General features: G+C 41.4%; 1 protein-coding gene across 1 annotated transcript in view; it reads right to left on the bottom strand.

The window, feature by feature from the left end:
* CDH4 (cadherin 4) overlaps positions 1-23,243 on the bottom strand; it is a 769,032-nt gene that overhangs the window by 274,880 nt on the left and 470,909 nt on the right. The window contains exons 4-5 of the mRNA XM_075011421.1: positions 19,046-19,048; positions 11,765-11,941 (exon numbers count right to left, since the gene is read on the bottom strand). Of these exons, the coding sequence (XP_074867522.1) occupies positions 11,765-11,941; positions 19,046-19,048 (180 nt within the window). The remainder of the gene's footprint in view (positions 1-11,764; positions 11,942-19,045; positions 19,049-23,243) is intronic.

The raw sequence follows: 23,243 nt of genomic DNA on the forward strand, positions 1-23,243 counted from the left end.
AGAGAAGACTTAAAGGGGACATGATAGCAGTTACATGGAGGAGGGAGAAAAATTGTTCTCCTTAACCTCTGAGGACAGGATAAAGAGCAATGAGCTTAAACTGCAGCAAGGGAGGTTTAGGTTGGACATTAGAAAAACTTCCCAACTGTCAGGGAGGTTAAACACTGGAATAAACTACCTAGGGGGGTTGTGGAATCTCCATCACTGGAGATAAAAGCAGGTTGGACAGACTTCTATTGGGGACGGTCTCGAAGGTGCTTGGTCCTGCCATGAGAGCAGGGAACTGGACGCAATGACCTCTCGAGGTCCCTTCCAGTTCTAGTGTTCTACGATTCTGTACATTCTGCAATAACAGCCAAATTTGGAACCTCGCCTCATTTACCTTTCGCCAAACTGCAGTTTGACCCACTAGTAAGATTTTGCATGTAATTCTCCTTGAGAATTCTATTACTCTGTTCTGCTATTATGGAACATTCAGGGCACTGGAAAGACACAGTGTCTAGGTTTCTGCTGCAAGACTTTTGTCAGTGGAAAAGCATTTGTGCTCTTGGGAATCAAACTGAAAGTCACCCATTTGTGGCAGGTGTTTTAAGCACTCAGCCTAACAACTTACCCACGCATGGCACTACAGAAATTCAATGACTAAATTAAATCTCTGAATATTAAATTAATGATGGAAATCTAAAATATTAATATATTCTAATTGAATATTCTCTGATAAATTATCTCGGCATTCTCAGCAATTTGATTTTACTTTCGCTTCTTAAGGAACTTTCAGCTGCATAAATACAGCTATTAAAGCAATTCAAAAAGGGAACATTTTCTGCTCAGACAAGAGAACTCTAAACACAAAGGGTCTAAAAATTTCTTTCATATGATTGATTAAATCATAGAGCCCAAGACAGCTGAATCATTAAATGACTGTTTCTTCTAGTCCCTTTGGTGTTAGCAAGGACAATATAAATTCCCCAAAGGTCTGAATACAAGGAAATACAATATGTATAATTACAGCATAGGCTTGAATGCTGTTCTAAGAGAATTTCAAATGGAGCATTTATGCTGTAGTTGCACTTTACAATCTCTACTGCTGTGTGTATGTACATTTAACGCCCACCAAGCACTGGACTTCTGTTTTCTGTGGCCCAGATTCTGATCCCCAAGTGGGGTGAATTGGTGTAGCCCCACTGATTTCAATGAGCTATGCTGTTTAGCCTCAGCTAAGGATCTGGCCTGATACATCTGTGAAGTGACAGGAAATCTAAAATGCCATCTAATCTTTGCACTCTGGGGAAAATGCAAATTGAGGAACAGATTGTAGTTTTATGAATATATATTATGGTGCATATTTAGGAACCTACTCCCCCCCCCCTTTTTTTTTTTTTAAGAAGGAGTTTTGAATGGCTGTGTCAAAAGAAAAGCTGTATGTTGAATCATTACTCTCTCTTCATTCAGTCAGGTTATGGTGAGCCCTATTCTGGTAACAAAATGTGAACAGAACAATTGCACACCAGAGCTCAGATGGGACTACACCTCCCAGTGCTGAGCAAAACAGAAATCCTGCTGCTATAAATCATTTTCTGGGTAGACTTTGGCTGGATTGTGCTACAAGGCAGAGCCCTAAGCAGCAGACGGTTAGGCTCTTCACTGCCCTTACAACAGCAGCAGGAGAGACATTGTGGCCCAGGAAGATGCCTGTTGGAGCTTCTTGGGAATAAACCCTATTACCTGGACTGCCAAGGGAGCCTGGGCGGGGGGGGTAGCATTGCTTACAGCCCAGCAATTTAAAAGGGCCCAGGAGACCAGGTCGCTGCTGCAGTAGCTGTGCTGGAAAGCATCTCTTGACTGAAAGATGCTTTTATGTGCCCCTCGCAGGGTCTGGGGTGGGGTTATTCTGCCCTGAAACCTGCATGGGGCATATCTGAAGTGTCTTTCCATCAGCAAATACCCCTGCAGTTTTCCCTACAGGAGGCAGGTTGGGTGCAGGGAAGGGAGAAGTGAGGGATAGGGCTGGGCCAGCCCAGGGCTCCTCTGGCCAAACACCACCCACTCTGCTGCTGGCAAATCAGATACATATGGTGAGGTCCAGAGGCCCCTACACCACACTAAACCCCAGAAGCATTTGTAGCTGGGACTAGGCTGGCAAACTGAAACAGCAGGGTCAAAGGCGCACAAAGGAGAAAGCTGTAGTATGTCTACAGTGTATTTGGTTCAGAACCCCAGGAATGGCTAGCTCAATTCCTGTGCACATACATTAGGGCCATGTCTACACTACCCCAAACCTTTGAAATACCCCAGCAACTTCGAAATCCCCTTATTCTTTATTCAGCAGATAGGAATAAGGGGATTTTGAAGTTGCTGGGGTCCTTTCGAAAAGGACCCCCATCTGGACGAGCCGTGGCAATTTTGAAGTGCCGCGGCTGCCGGCATTCTACTGAGGCGCTGAATACGTATTTCAGCACTTCTTTAGTAAACTTCAAAATGGCCATTTGCATGGCCATTTCAAAGTTTTGGGATAGTGTAGACGTAGCCTATATGACAGCCCTTTATAACACAGTAACACACTTTTGTTTTCCATCGGCCTCATTCACTACACAGGACAGAGAGCACTAAAGGAACCAGGCAACTGTTTAGTACTTGTCCCTTATTGTTCAGCATGTGGCCCCAAGCCTCACAAATTGCACATAATCTACATATTGTTCAGAACAGTTTATTTATTTATTACAGGTATTGCTACGGCTCTCTTTGCCACAGCATCCATGCCTCTCACAACCACTAAGGAATTATCCTCACAGGTGCCCTGTGAGAGAGGGAAGCACTATCCCTATAACAGAGGAGGAAACAAGGCACAGAGATTAAACCCAAGATTCTCATCAACAGGAGTCTCATAAATGCACCAAACACACATGGGTCTTTTAAAGGTAACAGCACAGATGAAGACTAACAATTAATAACACGCCTGTGGGAAGTTTATGTACATTGTTGAAGTTGATACAGGCAATTTTTTTTTAAATATCTTCCTAAATCACTATTCAGCCCCCTAACCAAGCTTCGATGACTACTTGTATGTCATACAGGAAACCTTTGTCAGAGGCAGGACTACCACCCAAATCTCCTGGGTCTCCATTCAGTACCTTAAGCACAAGACCATTCATAGTCTAGACCTCACATACTACACATCAAACACTTTCCACAGGAAATGAGGCTGTATGCTACAACTGCCGACCTGTTTCATGATACACAATGCAAAAAGTGAAGCATATGAAGATGGGATGCCCTGGTCTCCATGCCATTTCACTCTGTTGTGCTGTCACTTTTATTATTCAATGTATACACTGAATAAGGCCTGGATCCCGTGGTGAAAAGTCCAAACAGAAAATAGTCAGAGGTGCTGGAACTACAGGTGTTGCAGCATCCTGCAGCTAGAAGAGATTTCTATCATACACAAGATTTGCAGTTTGGTTTAATGGTTCTCTACACCTACACTGTACAAATTATTTCAGCACCCCTGAAAATAGTAGATGATCATGCAGTAAAAAGTAGCCTCATAGGCAATGTCTACACGAAGGTAAGTTGACCACAGATATGCTTTGGCAATCGCATAGCTAAAATTGACATATCTGTGCTCGGCTAACTTGGCTGTCTACACTGGGGAAGGTCGATGGGATAATTTCTCCAGTCAACCTCCCTTACTCTTCACAGCTTGTGAGGAGTACAAGGGTCGACTGCGACCCCTGAGAGGTTGATTTTGCGCATCCATGGTAGACGTGCAAAATGTAACCTCAGATCGACCTTGAGCAAGTCCATCATCTGGGGTAGTGTAGACACCGACATAGTGCGTAATACATAAGTGGCAGAGTTAACATGGTGCAAGGTTCTAATAAGGGAAACAGTCCAGGCTCTGTATAATGACTGTGGATTTGGAGGAGTCAGGGTTCTGGAGAGTTATGATATGCATTATGACATACTATTACATGTGCCTGGTTTCTATTTGAACTTCAGCTTCCAATCACTGGTTCTTGTTACGCTTTCTCCACTGGATTCAACAGCCCTCTAATACTGAGTATTTTCTCCCAGGTAGGTATACACACACATCTCGCTGCTGTTCAGTTTTCTTTCTAATAAATAAATAGAATGAGCTCTCTACATCCCTCAGTGTAAGGTTTTTCTCCTGTCCTCAAATAACGTTTCTGCTTTTTTTATCTGTATACGCTAGAATTTTTTCAACATTCTTTAAAAATTGTGTGCATCAGAACTCAGGGGTGACCCTTAGCGGTGCCCAGGGGGGTCACTTACCCTGCTTCCCCAGGCATGTGCCCTGCCCTGCCCCCACTGTCAGTACCGCACTGCTTCTGGGGAGTGTAGGGTGGTCCTATTTCCCCTCCACAGAGCAGTACTCCCCTAGAGCAGAGTGAGCTTCCTAGCTCTTGCTCATCTCAGGCCACACTGCTCCAGGGGAGGGGCAGGACTGCTACCAAACTCACCAGAAGCAGCATAGTGCTTCTTCAGGAAGAGACGGATGGGGTGGGACATGCGCGGAGCAGCAATGGGACATAGATGGAGCAGGGGTGGAGTTGGGGCTCCCATTGCCCCTCCCAGAACACCCTTCACCAGTCCTCACTGGTAGAACTTCATACAGTATTCCAGTACATTTCACTCATGCCTTATACAGAGGTAAAATCACCCCCTCCTAACTCCTACTCTCTTTTCTCCTGTTTATACATCCAAGGATCACATTAGCCCTTTCTGCCACAGCACCACACAGGGAGCTCATGTTGAGCTGCTGGCCTGCTAAGACCCTTGGAGCCTTTTCAGAGTTTCCAAGTTACAACTTTCCAAGATACAGAACCCATCCCTCATTCTGCCTTGACTGTCTACACTGCAATTTATAACTTTGCATTTGGCTATCTTACAACGCATTTGGTTGGAATGGACACAGCTTACTATTTGACCCAGATCACTCTCTAGAACTACCCTGTCCTTATAATTATTTATCCTTCCACTAATCTTTGTGTCATCTGCAAATTCCATTAGCAGTGGTTTTATATCTACTTCTGGATCATTGATGAAAATGTTGAACATAAGAACATAAGAATGGCCATACTGGGTCAGACCAAAGGTCCATCCAGCCCAGTATCCTGTCTGCTGACAGTGGCCAATGCCAGGTGCCCCAGAGAAGGAGAGCAGAAGACAATGATCAAGTGATTTATCTCCTGCCATCCATCTCCTGCCCTTGTACTGAAGGCTAGGGCACCATACTTCACCCCTGGCTAATAGCCATTTATGGACCTAACCTGCAAAAATTTATCAAGCTCTTTTTTAAACCCTAATAGAGTCCTGGCCTTCACAGCCTCCTCCGGCAAGGAGTTCCACAGGTTGACTGTGCGCTGTGTGAAGAAAAATTTCCTTTTATTAGTTTTGAACCTACTACCCATCAATTTCATTTGGTGTCCCCTAGTTCTTGTATTATGGGAAAAGGTAAATAATTTTTCTATGTTCACTTTCTCCACACCATTCATGATTTTATATACCTCTATCATATCGCCCCTCAATCGCCTCTTTTCCAAACTGAAAAGTCCCAGTCTCTCTAGCCTCTCCCCATATGGGACCCGTTCCAAACCCCTAATCATCTTAGTCGTCCTTTTCTGAACCTTTTCTAATGCCAATATATCTTTTTTGAGGTGAGGAGACCACATCTGCACACAGTACTCAAGATGTGGGCGTACCATAGTTTTATATAGTTTTATATAATATTGAGTATTAGCATGCCTAGTAAAACTCCCTGAAAAACCCCACTACAAACAACCACATTCTGTTTCCTGGTTAATAACTATTTTTGAGTACTGTCAGCCAGTTCTTAATCCACTTAACAGGTTCTTTTATTGATAGTAGATAGTGCTAATTTTTAATTAGAATGTCCATATTACACCTATGCAGTTACCTTTAATTGTTCAGACTTGTCATCTAATCAAAGAATCAAATCCTGTTTGTTTGCAAGATCTATTTTTCATAAAAGCCATGTTGACCATATAGTAAAGGACAGGTATATAATGAAATCTCTATTAAGTGAATCTCATATTAGCTCTTCTATTATTTTGTGGAACACCAACATCAGGCTAACTATTCTGCAGCCGCCTGGATCATCCCACTTTCCCATTTTTGAACTCTGGCACAATGTTAGCAGTCTTGCATTCTTCTGGAATGTTCATGGTGTTTCAAGGTTTATGAATATTACCAGATCACAGATCTCGCTTATCCAACTCTTTTAAAATTCTTGTGTGCAAGTTATCGGGGTCAGCTGATTGAAAAATCTTTATCTCTAGTGAAAGTTATTTCATATACTCTGTTTAGTCATAAGCAAGCAAGTACTTCATCATCCTCATGTCATACCAATAGGTACAAGTTTTACCAAATGACAGTCCCTTCCCTTACAATAGGAGGCATATTCATATTCCACAACTGTACTCACCAGTGTTTACTCACTGCTTATTGGCCAATTGAGTAACTGTATTCTGTTCTCTTGTATGGCACTGCAGCATACAATCACTGAATGACATAGCATAGGATGTAATTCTGAATGAATCATGGCCTGCAAATGCTTACATAAGAAGAATGTATATTATGGGGGTTTCTTTAAGATGACAAATTGAAGAATTGTAAGATGAAATGGCTAGATGCTGAAATTAGAAACAACCAAACTGGGAATAAGGTACATCCTAAACTATGATCATACTTAACAACTAGAACAGATTACCAAGAGACATGGCAAATTCATCATCATCTGGAGCTTTTAAATTGAGACTCGCTGCTTTCAAACAGATATGCTCTACTTCCATCCCCAGTTATTGAATTAAATGGTGTTCAGTTACATAGAATGGAAGGAGGATTCCCTTCACTGCAGGAAGGACCTGTTGAAATTCTCTGGGCCACGATGAATAGTCATTGTGGCCCATTCTAGCGTTAACATCTGGGAATTCTATGTTCACATTCCCACAGGATCACATCCCGATGCTATGTGGATTTACACCAGTTAAGGATGTGGCCTTCAAATTGTTTCTGTACTGCTTATGTTTTCTTAGCAGCCAAGTCTGTAGCAAACCTAAATAGCTAGGTATATTTCAATAAAAGCTTTGCACTACCATGTATCTTTGTATTGCCCTGTGTTATCCTGTATCTTCTAATAGGAGCTTTGTACCACTTTGTATCTAACTCCATATTGTACCTAAGACTCCATTTTGAGGGATATGCTCTTCTGTATTAGCCTGTAAACCTTGTGCTGTCTCTGTGTGAGGAATGGTGTGTGTGAGATGCATCTGGAAGTGTGAATGTGGATGCTTACTGAGTTAGCCTCTGGATCCAGCATGTCTGGACAGCAAAGACTTGGTGGCTTAAGAACAATGAGAACTGGATTATACAGCAGTGACCTACACAGAGAGGAAGATTAAGTCCCATCTGTAGGTGGTAAATCACACAGAAACCTGGGACAGTGGGAAAAGATCAAACCCATCTGCCATTGACTGGTGACTCATAGTGCCTGGAACAGAACCAGGACTATGGACTAAAAGCTATAAAAGATGTGTGCACCTCTACAGGGTTGGGTTCTTCTCATCTTGTCAGCATCAGAGCATTGATCTGGATCAGCCAAACCTGGGTCCACACTCACATATAATCCAGCTGGCCAATGGATTAGAGTGAGCGATTTTGAGTAACCACAAGATGGAGCGTATGTGTGTGTATGCCTGTGATTAAACTAAATATATGCATATAATATGATAGTGCGGTATTCTCAATAAATGCGGTGTTCTTGCCTTATCCTTCTAGAAAGATCCCATGTGCTTCTTATAAGCATAACAAGTCCAAACAGAAATTTGTTCTATCTTTTTCTGTATTCCCCAGCACCTAAACACATTCAAACTTCTAGTGGTTAACATATATGAACAGACATAATGTTCCTTTGTATGAAAAACAAAACACGTAGGCTATGTCTGCACCAGAGAGTTTTGTCCACAAAACCCACAGAGCCTCCACATTCCCAAGACATTCTGTTGACAGTACATTGACAGAACACACGACTTCTGTTGATAGCGTTCTGCCATTCCACCATGAGGCAGAACACCTCTGTCAACAGAAAGCTGGTCTGGATGTTCCAAGGGGCCCTCTGTCATCAGACAGGGCTTCTGGGACACTGGGTAGCCCTGTCTGCTTTGCTTCCAGTTTGTCATTTTATTGAGAAAGCAGCCAGGCAGTCCGGCTGCTCTCTGTTGACAGAGCGAATCGCTCTTTTGATCTGCTTGTCAGACTGGCCGCGATTGTCTTCTGTCGACAGATTGCTCTAGTGTAGACACAGACATAGTTACAGAAAGAATTCCACACTCTCCTCCAGCCCTCCCCCAAAATAACACAGTAAAAAAAATTTTGGGGGGGGGGCGGTAAAGGGGTTGGTGGTTTGTTTTTCTTCATTTTGTTATAATGAAGCATTTTAACGAGCAGAGAATTACAACTGACCCCAGCCAAACAAGACAGCTCAACATGCAGTCTACATGGCTCTATCAAAGCTGCATTCACCTTTGCTACGATTTAAGCTTCATTCAGGCACTGCCTGGCTAAAAATACTTACAAGTAACTAATCAACTTCCATAAAATGGAATTTTCCCCTTCACAATAGCAAGCAGGAATAGGAGGGAACACAAATGATTTGCCTATGCATTTCAAATTAGTCTGACCTATAAAAATGCAAACAGAATCCAGCAAGCAGGGGTATAAAAATGTACATGTAGTAGGTTCATAATGGATGGACTACTTTTCATTAGCTATATTTGCATCCAAAGTGTAAGCTCAGATAATGCTCTCAAGGCCAAGGGGAAGTGTAGGATCTGGGAACTACAGTTAGGTTATGCGTACACTGCAGATTTCTTTCATAGTTACTTGTTTTGACATTCTAATGTCTAAATAAGTAATGTTGGAAAATCACATTCACAGAACCACAGCATTGTGAAACATAGCATTCTCATTTACAGCCACAGGTCACAGCCACAGCATTGCAAATGGATTCTTCACATGAGCTGACAACAGCTGTGCTTTGTTCATACCCATTCCTTTTCCACCTTGAAAGGATGGGCTGCAAAAGTCATACACAGAGATGGAGTAATTATTTCAAGGGAAAAACCTTCTTATCTTGAATCTTATCTGCTTGGCTGTGTGGACACTCTGGGTTTTATTTCTGATGTTGGTGTTCTTTTTGTTTTTTGAAAAAGGTTGTTTTTTTAAAAAAGTGTAGACAAGTCCTTAATTTTGAAAGCTTTACAAAATGGATCACATTCTGTGCCATGCATTTTTTTCACATGTTGGGCTCAATGTTTTATTTCTTCATATGCTCTTTCTAGTGTATAAATAGATGGGTACAGAAAAAATCAACACCCAATCAGCAGGAATGTTTGAAATCAGACCCAAACTGTTCACCTAGCTCTATTAGACAGCCAAGTACCATAAAGATTATGTGGCTTGACATAAGCACACAGTTGTGACCTCTGAAAACATGGGGTTATCCTAGTCTTGCCAATTAAAGGGCAGAGTCTAAATTGTGAACCTTTAACACAAGCTAGTGCTCATTTCACTCAACTCCCACTTACAGGGACTATCAAATGGGTTGAGGGACTAGTAGCTATAGAAGAGACCAAACACCATCAAACACAGAAACATCAGGCATTCTCATGTTCAATCAAACGTGGTATTTATGCAAGACTGTGACTTTTCCCCCATTATAATTCCTTCTGTATTTCATGCGGCAGAAAAGAAAATCTCAGCATTTTAAATCCTTTCCTCCCCTCCATGTCCAAATTTTGATTTATTTTAGTTATGCACCATTGTGTGCACAGCAGATCTCAAAGCCATACGGGGATTTCTTCTTTTAACAATTTAAGAATGTGTTTGCTTTGCCTGGCTGGTTTTTCCCCAAGGTTTGTGTGTCTTTAAAGTAGGAAAACCTGCTCTTTCTACATATAAAAGACTATTACAAGTGACTTCCCTATTTGCGACTATAGCTTCACATTCTGGAGTTCTAGAATTTTATGTCCATACCATGACAACAAATATGTGGAGATATTAGCCACAGTTACTATATACATTTGCAGCGATAACCTGATAATGCTAACAATAGGCTTAACAAGCTGGAGCCAGAGACCCTTTTCATTCTTCATCCAAACTCATAAAGAAGTGTTTGTGTGTCTGTGTGTACACGCGCGCACACACATGCATGCATACATGTTTGTGTGTCTTGTGTAACCTCTTTTTGCATTTAGCCTGCTGGCTGCCTAGCACTCAGATACAGACAGGCGTTCAGCTGTAACCCAAACTATCTATTTTGCTTAGTGGAGTTTTAGCTCCCTCTAATTCAATTCAAACTCAAATCCATGTTATATGACATAGCATTAAAGGGCTAGACTGTACCCCAAATCTGCATGCCAGGGAAGGTTTCTTGCACCCCTCCCTTACTCATGCACCTCAGCAATTGACAGGCAGATGTGGTCCTCAATACTGTGTTGCACATCATAGAGCTGATTTTCACGAAGAGAGAACCTCTGCTCCTGCATTCACATGTGCAACAAATACCAATGCACATATATATAACTACGTTATTGCTCAAGTACTATTTTGCACCCCACATCACAGTATTTGAATGTCATTTACTTTCTGTAGCAAACTGTCTCTTGTACTTAGCACCAATAACACAATTGCACCTGATATTTGGTGGACTGTGAATGTGCTCCTTTCAGATGTTACGTGACTCAACAAGTTTCATGATACTTCAGCGAGACTTAGCAAACTGCTCATTCTTTCCAAGTATCACGCGAAGTATCAGCTAATCAGTGTGGAACAGGTAATGACAGCAATTCATTTTAATCCAGGAAAGGGCTCAGCAAGCATTGTTTCAAGAAGAGCGGAGCGAATTTCCTGACAAGGGATGTAAATTACACACCACTGCTTTTTCAAAATTAGATCTTAAATTCTGTAATTACGACACAATTTTTTTCAAAAGGAACAATTATAAAATATCAGTCAGTTTGTCTTCATTTTATATATATATTTATACCTCCCCTTTTCCCTTTCCAGAAACCAAAATCGTGGTGCATAAAAACAAACAAACAATCATACGCTTTTGTAATTTTGTTACATTTATCAACAGCAATCAAATGCATCTGCAGTTTTTCTTTTTTTTCCTGGTGAGCCAAATGTCAGCATAATGTACCAGGGGTTATGAGCTGACTTCTACCAATTTCACAGTAAGGAAAGAAACAAGCAACATGTAGCGCAGGAGCCAGTTAATGAAGGATTTTCTGTAGCTTCTTACATGAATACCGTTGTCAGCCAGACAAATGTACATCTGCATTGTGAGTCTGACTGAGAAAGGATGCTGAGATTCGTACTTAGGAGTCCCCATTCCTAATATCACACCTGCAGTCATTATCCAGTTGAGAGGGTTGGCAACCTGACATTTTGGAGAGTGGAGCCAACTTCTCCCTCAGGATTAGCTAGAAGGAGGTGATTAAACTCCTGCTGAGTTGGACATGAGGGGAGGGAAGGTTTGGACTGTTTGCTTCAGATGCTAAATGCTTTACCTCTAGGACAGACTTTGGCTTGGGAAGGGATTAAAAATGTCATATCTCCCATGCTACAGACTTGAAGTACAAATGTTATTGCACCAGACCAGCCACCTTTTATTATTATTATTATTATTATTATTATTATTATCATCAATAGTTGCACTTACCCTAACCAGCTGCTGAGGGAAGGGTCCTCTTGAGTTTTCAGGCACGTTGATTGGTGGGATGACCCAGTCTCTCTTTTGCCTTTTCAGCCCGTTAGAGTTCTGGTGCTGGCGCCATGGTAATAAAGTATAGCTTGGTTGCTGTGCAAGATCTGTTGATGCAGTCTTCTTTCCTTTTTGCTGTGTTGGAGGGAAAAGAAACGAAAAAGCAATCAGCTTTTTCCAAGTAAGCTGGTGGGAAGGGCAAAGGTGCGAGGGGAAGACAAATCAATTCTTGGGACTATTGCCACAGTGCTGCTGCTTGCATGGAATTTCGTGCATAGCTGTAAAAATTGTTGTTATTAAAATGAACTTAAACATTTCTGCATCACAGATGCCTAATAAACTTTACTGGCATCTTTGCTGCCGCTTCATTTTCACAAATGTATGGAGCTGTCGTTATCAAATCACACTGCTTTCCAGAATGTATTGGTGTCATTATACCCATTGTAAAAAGCTTCATGAGTGACTTGCATAAAGGCGGCTGTATTTTTTGAATAAGTATAATCCACTGGGAAAACCAAAAAATAACGAAACTCCTCAGGTGTGATTTTAGCTCCACAGAACCATGGTAACCTGATTTTGTGGGCTTTAAGAAAGGGCCAACAACATTTAATATATGGTTTTATGGAAAGAAGCTTGCCCTTTTAACTTAACAGGCCTAGACAATGCATCTGCTCTGGTGAGGATATTTGTGAAGACAAAAACGACAGTTTCCCCAGACTCTAAATCTTTTTGCTACCCTCACTGCAAAATATCACATTGTACCAAAATTATCAGTGCTGGGAAAGTGTGCAAGTTCTGGGGAAAAAAAAAAGAAGAGCTTTCTCATCATGTGCAGCCAGCTATTTTCTCTACTGTGTGACTCAGGCCTTCTTAAGATGTGACTCAGGCCATGTCTTACAAATATACACATATTTAACTTTAAGCACATAAGCAACCTCATTCACTTCAGTGGGACTAATTGCATGCAAAAGAGTTAAGCAAATGCTTATGTGCTTTGTTGGACTGGGGCTATAGAATGTATTTGTATATTAGTGGTAAGTAGCAGAATTATTTGACTCATGCCACAAAAGTTATACTAGTCAGTTTACAGTAGTTAATTTTTCTGACTGTTAGATGTTGCATGGAATGAGAAATTTAGGAAAAGAGTATAATTACTGGGGCTAAGTAAATTATTTAGAACAGAAGAACAGCTCTACTGGGTCAGAACAAAGGTTGATCTCACTCAGTATTCTGTCTTCTGACAGTTGCCAATGTCAAGTGTCCTAGAGGGGATGAACATGACAAGTAATCAGCAAATGACCCATCCCCCATTGCCTATTCCTAGCCCTGGGAAAGAGGCTAGGGACATCATCCTTGCTTATCCTCACTAACAGCCACTGATGGACCTATCCTATATGAATTTATCTTGCTCTTTTCTGACCCCTCTTAAGGCTCTGTATTTCACAATATCCTCTGGCAGGGAGTTCCAGAGGTTACTTGATTTAGGGGTGCACAGTTAGCTGGATTCGCAACTGCTAATCACTGATGACTCAAAAATTGAGTGCAAATGTGGATGGTACAAATATCACCTAAAAATAGAGAGGTTACCATTTTAAAATCTGCGCCTTAATGTTAGGGTGGGTACTGATCTTGGCTGTGATGCTGGAATGCTTGGGCATCCAAAATACCTGTTGACCTCAATTCGGTTTGACATATTTGAGAGAAATTTTGAAATAAATATTTAGAACCTATCTTAACAAGGATCTAATTTTTCCAAGATAGCCTATTTTCCATTCAAAAATTTCAATATGAGAATTCTTTCAACCACATCTAACACTAATCCCCTCTGAGACTAAACCAGGTAACTTTATTGATCAGCCTTAGATCTGACAGGGTCATTGTTTTGTACACCTTCACTCAAAAGTATCACCACTACTGAAGCTACATTACTTTGCTGATCATCAGTGGGATACACTTGCAAGAACAGTAACTTTAGTCAGTGATGAACAAGGAAATAGCATTATAGTATGGCTCTTGGAGGCACTTGCAGTATTTTTTTAAAGGAAAAAGTAGGTACTGTTGAAGTTATCCTAATTAATCCATGCATAAGGCACACGATTTTTGGTAGGGTCCCTCCTTCTTTAATACACAGGTGCTTTTCCCTCAATCTCTGACAATAGGCAGTATGAAGTAGAGAAAATATGAAGAAGTATAGTAACAGAGAGAAAGCTGTGCTAGTCTATGTACTATCAAAAAAAAAAAGCAGTAAAATAGCACTTTAAAGACTAACAAAATAATTTATTAGGTGATGAGCTTTTGCGGGACAGACCCACTTCTTCAGACCATAGCCATACCAGACATACCATGCCGACATTTTAATGGAGTGGGCCATTCTGTTAATGACTCAAGAGTCTGTGTGTTACTGAAGAGGAATTTTCACACTACTTTGGAAAGAGAGGCTGCTGAACTCTCTTTTATATTCAAATTCGACACATTAACATGTGGTTTGAACTGGGATGCAAATTTTCTGGGTCATCATAGGTGCTCTTTTGCAAACTTGGCTTAATCGAATTCTTGACTCAACCCCACCCCCACCCCTCTACTCTCTGATTTGCTCACCTTGATCATTTTTTTATGATTTGTCAACATTGATTACTATTTTTGGTTCTCTATGCCTTAAATATTGAGTCTGTTCGGGTATGGCTATGGTCTGAAGAAGTGGGTCTGTCCCACAAAAGCTCACCAAATAAATTATTTTGCTAGTCTTTGAAGTGCTACTTTACTGCTATTTAGATGTATGTGTGTTTCAAATAAGCCTATCAGATGCTAGTCATGGGGAAATGTATACTTAAAAAATTAATTGGTTTGCAGTTCCCATTTGGGGTTCCTCAGATGACCAGGTATTTGGATCAGTTTACATAACTGGCATTTGAGTGTGGAGACAGATTCTGAAGGGATGGTACACAGTGGAATGCCTCTGAACTAAAGACAGACTTGAGAATTAAAACGAATCCCAAAGCTCTGTGTATACTGACATAATTAGTGTCAGCTCGGCAAGGCAGTTCCAGCCTTTTTAGTCTTAGCTGGCAGGTGACTAAACAGTGACTAGCTTTCTTGTTGCCCTGATGATGTTTTCCTGCATTAGAATAAATTGTCGGCACGCCTCTGAATTTGGTGTATCGAATTTCAAAAAGTGCCTCACAACAACAATCTTCTTTATAAAATCCCAGCACATCTTTTTCATCTTTATTTGTTGATGATGTGTTCTAAAGGCCTTAATTTCTCTTGTGTTGTTTAAGTAAGCTGTACATGTTTTTCTGCTGTTTTAAAAGCTGCAAGACAAATGTAACAAAGTCTGGTGAGAATGAATGTTCATTCTTTTGACTGAAATAGCCAAGAATTCTCAGGAATAGCAGCAATGATCACCTCTAAACACCAGTGAGCCAGCAGGTTATTTTGAATCTGTAAGGATCTAAAGCCCAACTCAAACATGGAAGGTTAATTATACTAACTGCTTATATAGTTTCCTAGTTCATTTCAGCTGGGGAAACAGTTTTCACTTGGTTAACAACTGCTCATCTCCTCTTGGATTCTGAGACAGATGATCTAGCCATCCAAATACTCAAAAAGGTCCTCCTCACCATGGAATCTGAGCACTTTGTCACCAGTAATGTATTTATCCTCATTACATCCATGTGAGATACTCTTATTCCCATTTTACACATGGAAAACAGAGGGTCAGAAAAATGCTTAATACTAGTCCCCCTGTTTTGTGCCTGAGGTCACATGGGGAATCTGTACCAGAGAAGGGAAGAGAACTCAGGCCTCCACAAGCTGAAGCTAAGGGCCTAACCACTGGACCATGCTTCCTTTTTACTCTCTTAATACTAAGCATTCTATTTCAACTTTCCCACCAGTGCATTTTTTTCTCAAGCCATATTGATGCTACTGTATACCAGGACTGACTGGAATGCAACAGCATCCCACCCACATAGGCTCACTACTGTGAAAGTGGGGTGGAAAGGAGGCAACAGCCTTGGGTCCTGGGAATTCAAAAGGGCCTGGGGGTCCTGGCCATTGCTACTGCAGCAGTGGCAGTGCCTAGAGCCCTGGGCCTGGTGGAGCACTGTGCAGCATGATCTGGGCAGAGCTAAGGGCTTCCTGGGGGAGGCTAGCCACAGTCCTGCCCCTTCCAACTGAGGCTCCGCCCATTTTGTGGGACATGGAGACACTCCTCCCCCCCTACACACACACCTTGCTCTGTTGTCCCCATGAGCCCACACTCCTCCTAGCTACATTCCCTGAATCAGGATAAAGACCAGAATGGAATGTATATTTGAGCCCTCTTGTCCTTTACTTAGGTAAGGCCAAATTATACAGGGAGACAGAAGAAGTTCTGCAGCTATAAAAAGAGGGAGAGACTACCTCAGGAGCTGGCTCCTCAGCACTGTCCTTTCCTCCAAACAACCAGCTCTGCAGCTCAGTGTAGATGGTATGTGTGGGGGCATTGCTCTGTTTTATCATCCTTGATGGAGAGTGATATATGCCTTTGGGGTGCAATCCGCTCTACTCCCCAGCAGGGCAGAGCCCCCAAGCTCCCCACAGCCCATGCACTCTGCTAAGCAGAGAACAAGAGGGGAGTAGGGGCACTGTGAGCTGCATTTTAATTTTTAAAAAATACTTGATTTGGCAATCACTGATTTATGGGGGTCCTTAGCAGCTTGGCACAAGGAGGACAATCTTTGGTATATTTCAGACAGATTTAGGGGAATCCTCTATAGCATGACATCTTGAGGAATGCAGATGAATTCCTCTGGACTACATTTACACTTCATCTCCTTCTGTAACAGAAAGGAAAACGTTCCAATCTAATTCTACATTCTACCAGTGGTTCCTTTTCAGCCTGGATGTTACGAGGTGGCAAAATTTACAGGTGATATAAAACTCATCAAGACAGTTAAGTCCAAAGCAGACTATGAAGAGCTTCAAAAGTCTCTCACAAAACTAGGTGACTTGGAAAGAAAATGACAGATGAATTTTAATGTTGATAAATACAAAGTAATGCATATTGGAAACATAATCCCAACTATACGTACAAAATGATGGGGACAAAAGTATCGGTTACCACTCAGGAGAGAGATCTTGCAGTCATTGTGGAGGGTTCTCTGAAACCATTCATTCACAGTGCAGCAGCAGTCAAAAAAGCAAACAGAATATCAGGAATCATTAAAAAAGGGATAGAGAATGAGACAGAGAATATCTTCTTGTCTTTATATAAACGCATGGTACACCCACATCTTGAATACTGCGGGCAGATGTGGTTGCCTCATCTAAAAACCAACAACAAACAAACAAAATTTGGTATTGGGAAAGGTTCAGAAAAGAACAATAAAATGATTAGGGATATGGAATGGCTGCCATATGAAACAAGATTGTTAAGACTTGGACTATTTAGTTTGGAAAAGAGACAACTAAGGGGTGGGATATAACAGAGGTCTACAAAATCATTACTGATGTGGGGAAAATAAATAAAAAAAGTTATTTACTTGTTCCAATAACATAGGAACTAGGCATCACAAAAGGAAATTAATAGGTGGCAGGTTTAAAACAAACAAAAAAAATGATTTTTTCACACAACACACAGTCAAATTGTGGAACTCCTTGCCAGAGGAAGTTGTGAAGACCAGAAGTTTAACAGGGTTCAAAAGAGAGCTAGAAAAATTCATGGAGGATATGTCCATTAATGGCATCCCTAGCCAACAGGGAATGGATCACTTGATGATGATGATGGACCACTTCCATTCATTCCCTGGAGGCAGCTGGAATTGGCCACTGTCAGAAGATAGGATCCTCGGCTAGAAAGACCTTTGGTCTGACTCGGTATGGCCATTCTTATGTTCTTATGATATTTAAAATGTGTATTGAGCACTGTACATTGAACAGGCAAATCAGGAGATCAGCAGAAACATTCAGTCAGTTCATGGAAGTTATAAAGGAGACATAGGGCAGCTCTACACTACAGCAGAAGGATGAATTAAGGTATGCAATTCTAGCTACATTAATTGTGGATAGAATTCATGTACCTTAATTCAGGATTCCATGGCCTTTCCACTAAGCGAGGTCAATGAGAGGGTGCACTCTCATTGACTTCCCTTACTCTTAAATGTTCAGCAGGAGAATGCAGGCACTCTGGAAGTTCGATTTAGCATGACCCTATTAGATGCACAAAATCGAACTCTGGAAGATCAACGTTGGCAGGCATGATCTTCCCTCTAGTGAAGACACACCCACAGAAATTCAGAAATTCAGTAACATACCCACAGTAAGAGCACTTAAGCATTTGCTTGGGATAATGATGAATCAGAGAAGGAATGAAAACCTGGTCCAAACCCTATAAAGCAAAAGAAATTCAAGACAATGTATGGGATGAAAGAACAACTATTGCCCACGTCAAAACACAAATTAATTATAAATTGAGAAATAGTGTGATTTGGTTCCTTACTATCCATATTTTAGCAATAACTGTACATATATGTAGCTAGTCTCAGGCAGGGTTTTGCAATCTGTGGCTCCAGAGCCACATGTGTCTCTTTAAGGACTTCTTTGTGGCTCCTGACACTATAAGTGCAAAGTAAAAAAAACAAACCAAAAACCCTTCCTGATTATTTTTGATTAATGGTGTGCGTCTAAAGCCCAACAATGAACAACTCATATCTAAACAGCAAACAATATATGATCTCGAAACTTTGCATAACACTCCCTTTAATATGTGCAATGCATTGTGGGATATCATACTGTATCTGTGTTTTGATCATGTTGCTAATAAAGTCTTGATTTTTGAAAAGGAAACTTGCAGCATTCCTGCTGTGAAAGACAACACTCATCTTTAGAAAGAAAATGGAAATTAAACTTTAAGTAAAACTGGCATAATTAAAGTGGGGTTGGAATGGCTTCAAAAAGAGAAAAGATGGAAGATGAAAACAGATAATTTCAAACTGAATGGACCCAATACTTCACATTTATATCAAGTTTGTCTGGGCTCCCTTTATGTCTCATTTGCAATGAGAAATTCATCAACAACATAAAATGCAACCTCAAGAGGCCTTTTCTCGAAAAAACAAACTACTTTTGTCAAACAGCATACAGTTGGAGACACCAGAAAAAAGAAAAAAAAAAAAGCCACGGAGGAGCTGCTACACAAAGCAGAGCAAAGTAATAACACGCTTCCTAAATGGGTCAAATCATCAAGTAGCATAACACTGGCTAGTCTTGTGGCAACACAAGAGATTGTGAAATGAGGAAAGCCATTCATGGATGGCAAACATATAAAAGAATGCTTTATCAAAGTATCAGAGCAGTTGCACATTGAATTTAAAAACAAATGAAATTGTTCAGAACATTAGAGATCTCCTACTGTCTGCAAAGACGGTGAGTGATAGAACTCTAAAAATGGCCACAGATATCACCAGCCAGCAGACGAAGGACATTAATACTGCCTTGGGCTTCTCTCGTGCTTGTGATGAGTTGAGGGATGTCAATGACATTATGCAAGTTGCCCATCTCAGCAGGTATGTGAATTGTGAAGGACCCTAAGAGGAGCTTATTAAGTTGCTGCCGCTCAAAGGGGACATGATTGTGTTCACAGTTCTTAAAATAGAGTTTGCAAAAAGTATGATTTGACATTATTTACTACGGATCATCTCATATTCAAATGCATTGTGGCTGTTAACTATTGAGGTTTTTACCGAATTGTAAAAACTGGTTCTTCTTGCTATTTTGGTATAACCGTATTGGGGCAGATTGATTAAGAACAGTTACTGAAAGGACTGTGAAGATAGCAGGGATATCTGTATTATTTAGACATTAAGTTTGTTTGGGCAGGGACCATTTTTTTTGTTCCGTGTTCACACAGCAGCTTCACCATGAGGTCCTGGCCCATGAGTGGGGCTCCCACACACTATTGTACTTCAAATAAGATGACAGGTACCAATTTTTTTTAATGCATGACTTCTCTTCCCATGAAAAGTCAAATTTCAGCATTTACTGTGTGCTCCCATTATTTTAAAATGGAGAAATGGTTTCCCCTCTCTTCTACAGCTTTGCCATGGAGAGACAGAGTCACATACATTTAGTGTCTGGTAGGGACACATGAAATCGGCCTCTCAGGGTCGCAGTCAACACCTGTATTCCTCAGGAGATGCGAGGAGTAAGGGAGGTTGATGAGAGAAACTCTCCCACCAACCTAGTTCAGTAAGAACCACCAAAGAAGCCCAGCACAGATACATTGATTCTAGCTATGCAATTGGTGTAGCTGGAATTGTCTACTTACAGTAGATGTACTTTGCCTAGTGTGGGCATATCCTCAGTAAAATCAGTGTATGTGTGTGTAGTACAGTTGCCAACCCAGTACACTTGCTTGTGTACACATGTAGTGCTGCAGCAACTTTTGCCTCACTTTCCCCAACCATGCTTCAGCCTACTTCAGGTATAGGCGCAACCTGGCCCTCCAATACCACTTATCGGCTACGTCTACACGTGCAGCCAACATCGAAATAGTCTATTTCGATGAATAACGTCTACACGTCCTCCAGGGCCGCCAATGTCGATGTTCAACTTCGACGTTGCTCAGCCCAACATTGAAATAGGCGCAGCGAGGGAACGTCTACACGTCAAAGTAGCACACATCGAAATAGGGATGCCAGGCACAGCTGCAGACAGGGTCACAGGGCGGACTCAACAGCCAGCCGCTCCCTTAAAGGGCCCCTCCCAGACACAGTTGCATTAAACAACACAAGATACACAGAGCTGACAACTGGTTGCAGACCCTGTGCCTGCAGCATAGATCCCCAGCTGCCGCAGAAGCAGCCAGAAGCCCTGGGCTAAGGGCTGCTGCCCACGGTGACCATAGAGCCCCGCAGGGGCTGGAGAGAGAGCATCTCTCAACCCCCCAGCTGATGGCCGCCATGGAGGACCCAGCAATTTCAACGTTGCGGGACGCAGATCGTCTACACGGTCCCTACTTCGACGTTGAACGTCGAAGTAGGGCGCTATTCCTATCTCCTCATGAGGTTAGCGACTTCGACGTCTCGCCGCCTAACGTCGAAGTTGGTGCCGCTACTTCGAAGTAGCGTGCACGTGTAGACGCAGCTATCATGTCCAGCCCTTTCTGGGGCCACAGAGTTTGTTATTAAAGTACATCTAAAACTACGAAAACAACTGACCTTTTCAGCCCAGTCAGCCACAGCGGCCACCCTTTTCTCACAAACACACATCAATGCTACTCTTGGGAGCTACTTGAGGTGAATGTGGCAAGGAGCGCCAACTCCTGAGCCCCCCATCCCACCACGTTCCTTACCCCCCCCCCGCCCAAACACCAATCCCCCTTCTGCCCTCCAAACTCCTTGGCTCCAGCCTGTAGTCCCTTCCTGCACTCCTAACCCCTCATTCCCAGTCCCATGCCAGAGCTCTCACCCTCAGCCAGAGTTATCACCCCTCCTCCTGCACCCCAGCCTCCAGTTTTGTGAGCATTCATGGTCCTCCATACAATTCCACAATGAGATATGGCCAAAAAGTTTGCTCACTGCAGGTGTCTATCACAGTTTAAAATTAATTTGTCTACTCTACAGACCATACAGTGTATGAATGCAGCTGTACGACTGTAAGGTCTCCAGCATAGCACAGGCCAATGGTTGAGAACTCTCCTGCTGGCACAATTAAGCCAACCCTCATGAGCAGCAGTAGTCAAGTTAGCAGGAGAGCTTCTCACACTGACATAGCACGATCCACACCAGTGCTTTTGTTGGTGAAAATTTTGTATATCAGAAGTGTGTTTTTCATACTCCGACAACACACTTTACAGACAAAAGCAATAGTGTGGACAAAGCATAAGGAAGCTTAAATTATGCGACTTAAAACATCAGACAGTCGTTGGAGCTCTAACTTTCTTGGATTTCCACCTACTTATCTTCAGACCTGTAGAACTTGGAGATTCCTCATTTGCCTATTGGACTGACTGCAAAGACAAGAAGTACCACTAGGCTGATGGCTGTATTTAAAGGCTCCTTATTGTTAGTCTGTGGCTTGCCAGACTTTCTTCATGGGTAGCCTGTTGTGCTAAACTCAGCTCCCATTTATGAAATTGATCTAAAGAGGAAATAACTCGCATAAGATGAATAACACCAGAGATTCCAAGAACCACAATTACCATCTCAGATAGCAAAGGGAAAGCTCTGAGCCACAATCTTTTCACTAGTCCACAAATAAAATCAGTGTGTGTGAAGTAATACCAGCTTTCACCTTCCGCTACACTTAGCAGTAACCAGTCCAGCCAGCTGGCACCTCTCCCCTTCCAGCCAACCTGTCTTTGATATCAGTCAGCCTCTGGCTACAGAGACATCTGGAAGTTATTATCCAGCAGAGTGTATCACAATCGCATTTACATAATATAATATTTTGTGTTCCTGCTTAGCTGAACATTTTGGATCACTCTAATGTTTGGGTAAATAAGCCGCCATTCTCTGCATATAAATAATAGTGTCTTAAGGTATATTCTTTAAAGATTATTAATTTTATAGCAATCAGGCCTGGAATTGAAACATGTCGCATTCACTGCTGACATATATTACTCTTGCTTTGTGAATTAATAATAACCTTGGTGGGAGGAGAGGTAAAATCGTTTTCATTTCCAAAATATCAATGTTATTTACGACTTGCTTGTGTTGTTCTGATTTGTTAGTCTTATTATTTTCATTGCCTCTTTATAGCTTTGGGTCATTCACATTTCCGAAGATAAATAATCTGGTTTTTGTTTTGTTCTTATTGTCAAACCCAATATTTTACTGAGGTTAGATTTTTTTTTAAAAATAAACAAACAAATGACAACTCTTTATAAAACAATAAATCTTCAACCCAATCCTCCAATATACATCTCTTCCTCCTGCACACTAAAATATATTTTGAAACGGATCACCATTTCCTTCCTCCCACATATATATTTAAAAGTATTTGTTCTGAAGCATTTTAGCTAGTAGCTATGAGAAAGACAACAGATAATGCTATTTACCAAAGCACAAAATAAAACAATGAAAATATATTCTAGTTCTGTAACAGAGAGAACATGAGAATGAGGCTGGATAAACATCCGCATACATTTCTGTTCTAAGGAGACAATATTTTGCTGACTTTGGCAATGGTAGCAGAGGAAAAATAAACCCCTTTTTGTACCTTTTCATCTTTAGCAAGGAGAATGATTTCATTTTGTTGTTTTTTTTTCCCCTACAGATTGTAATGAAAGGTTTTCAGAACAAAAGGAGTATTTATTTTAGGGTAATTGATTCTTTTGTATTTAGGTCATTGCTGAATCTGCCAAAGTGGAAGGTGGGGGATGGGGGAAAGTGGTAGAAAAATGACCCTTCTTATTTTAGACCTTCTTTTACTACAATTACTTTAGTATGAGCTG

Source organism: Carettochelys insculpta, chromosome 17 (genome assembly GCF_033958435.1).
Source record: "Carettochelys insculpta isolate YL-2023 chromosome 17, ASM3395843v1, whole genome shotgun sequence".
Taxonomy (NCBI): Eukaryota; Metazoa; Chordata; order Testudines; family Carettochelyidae; genus Carettochelys; species Carettochelys insculpta.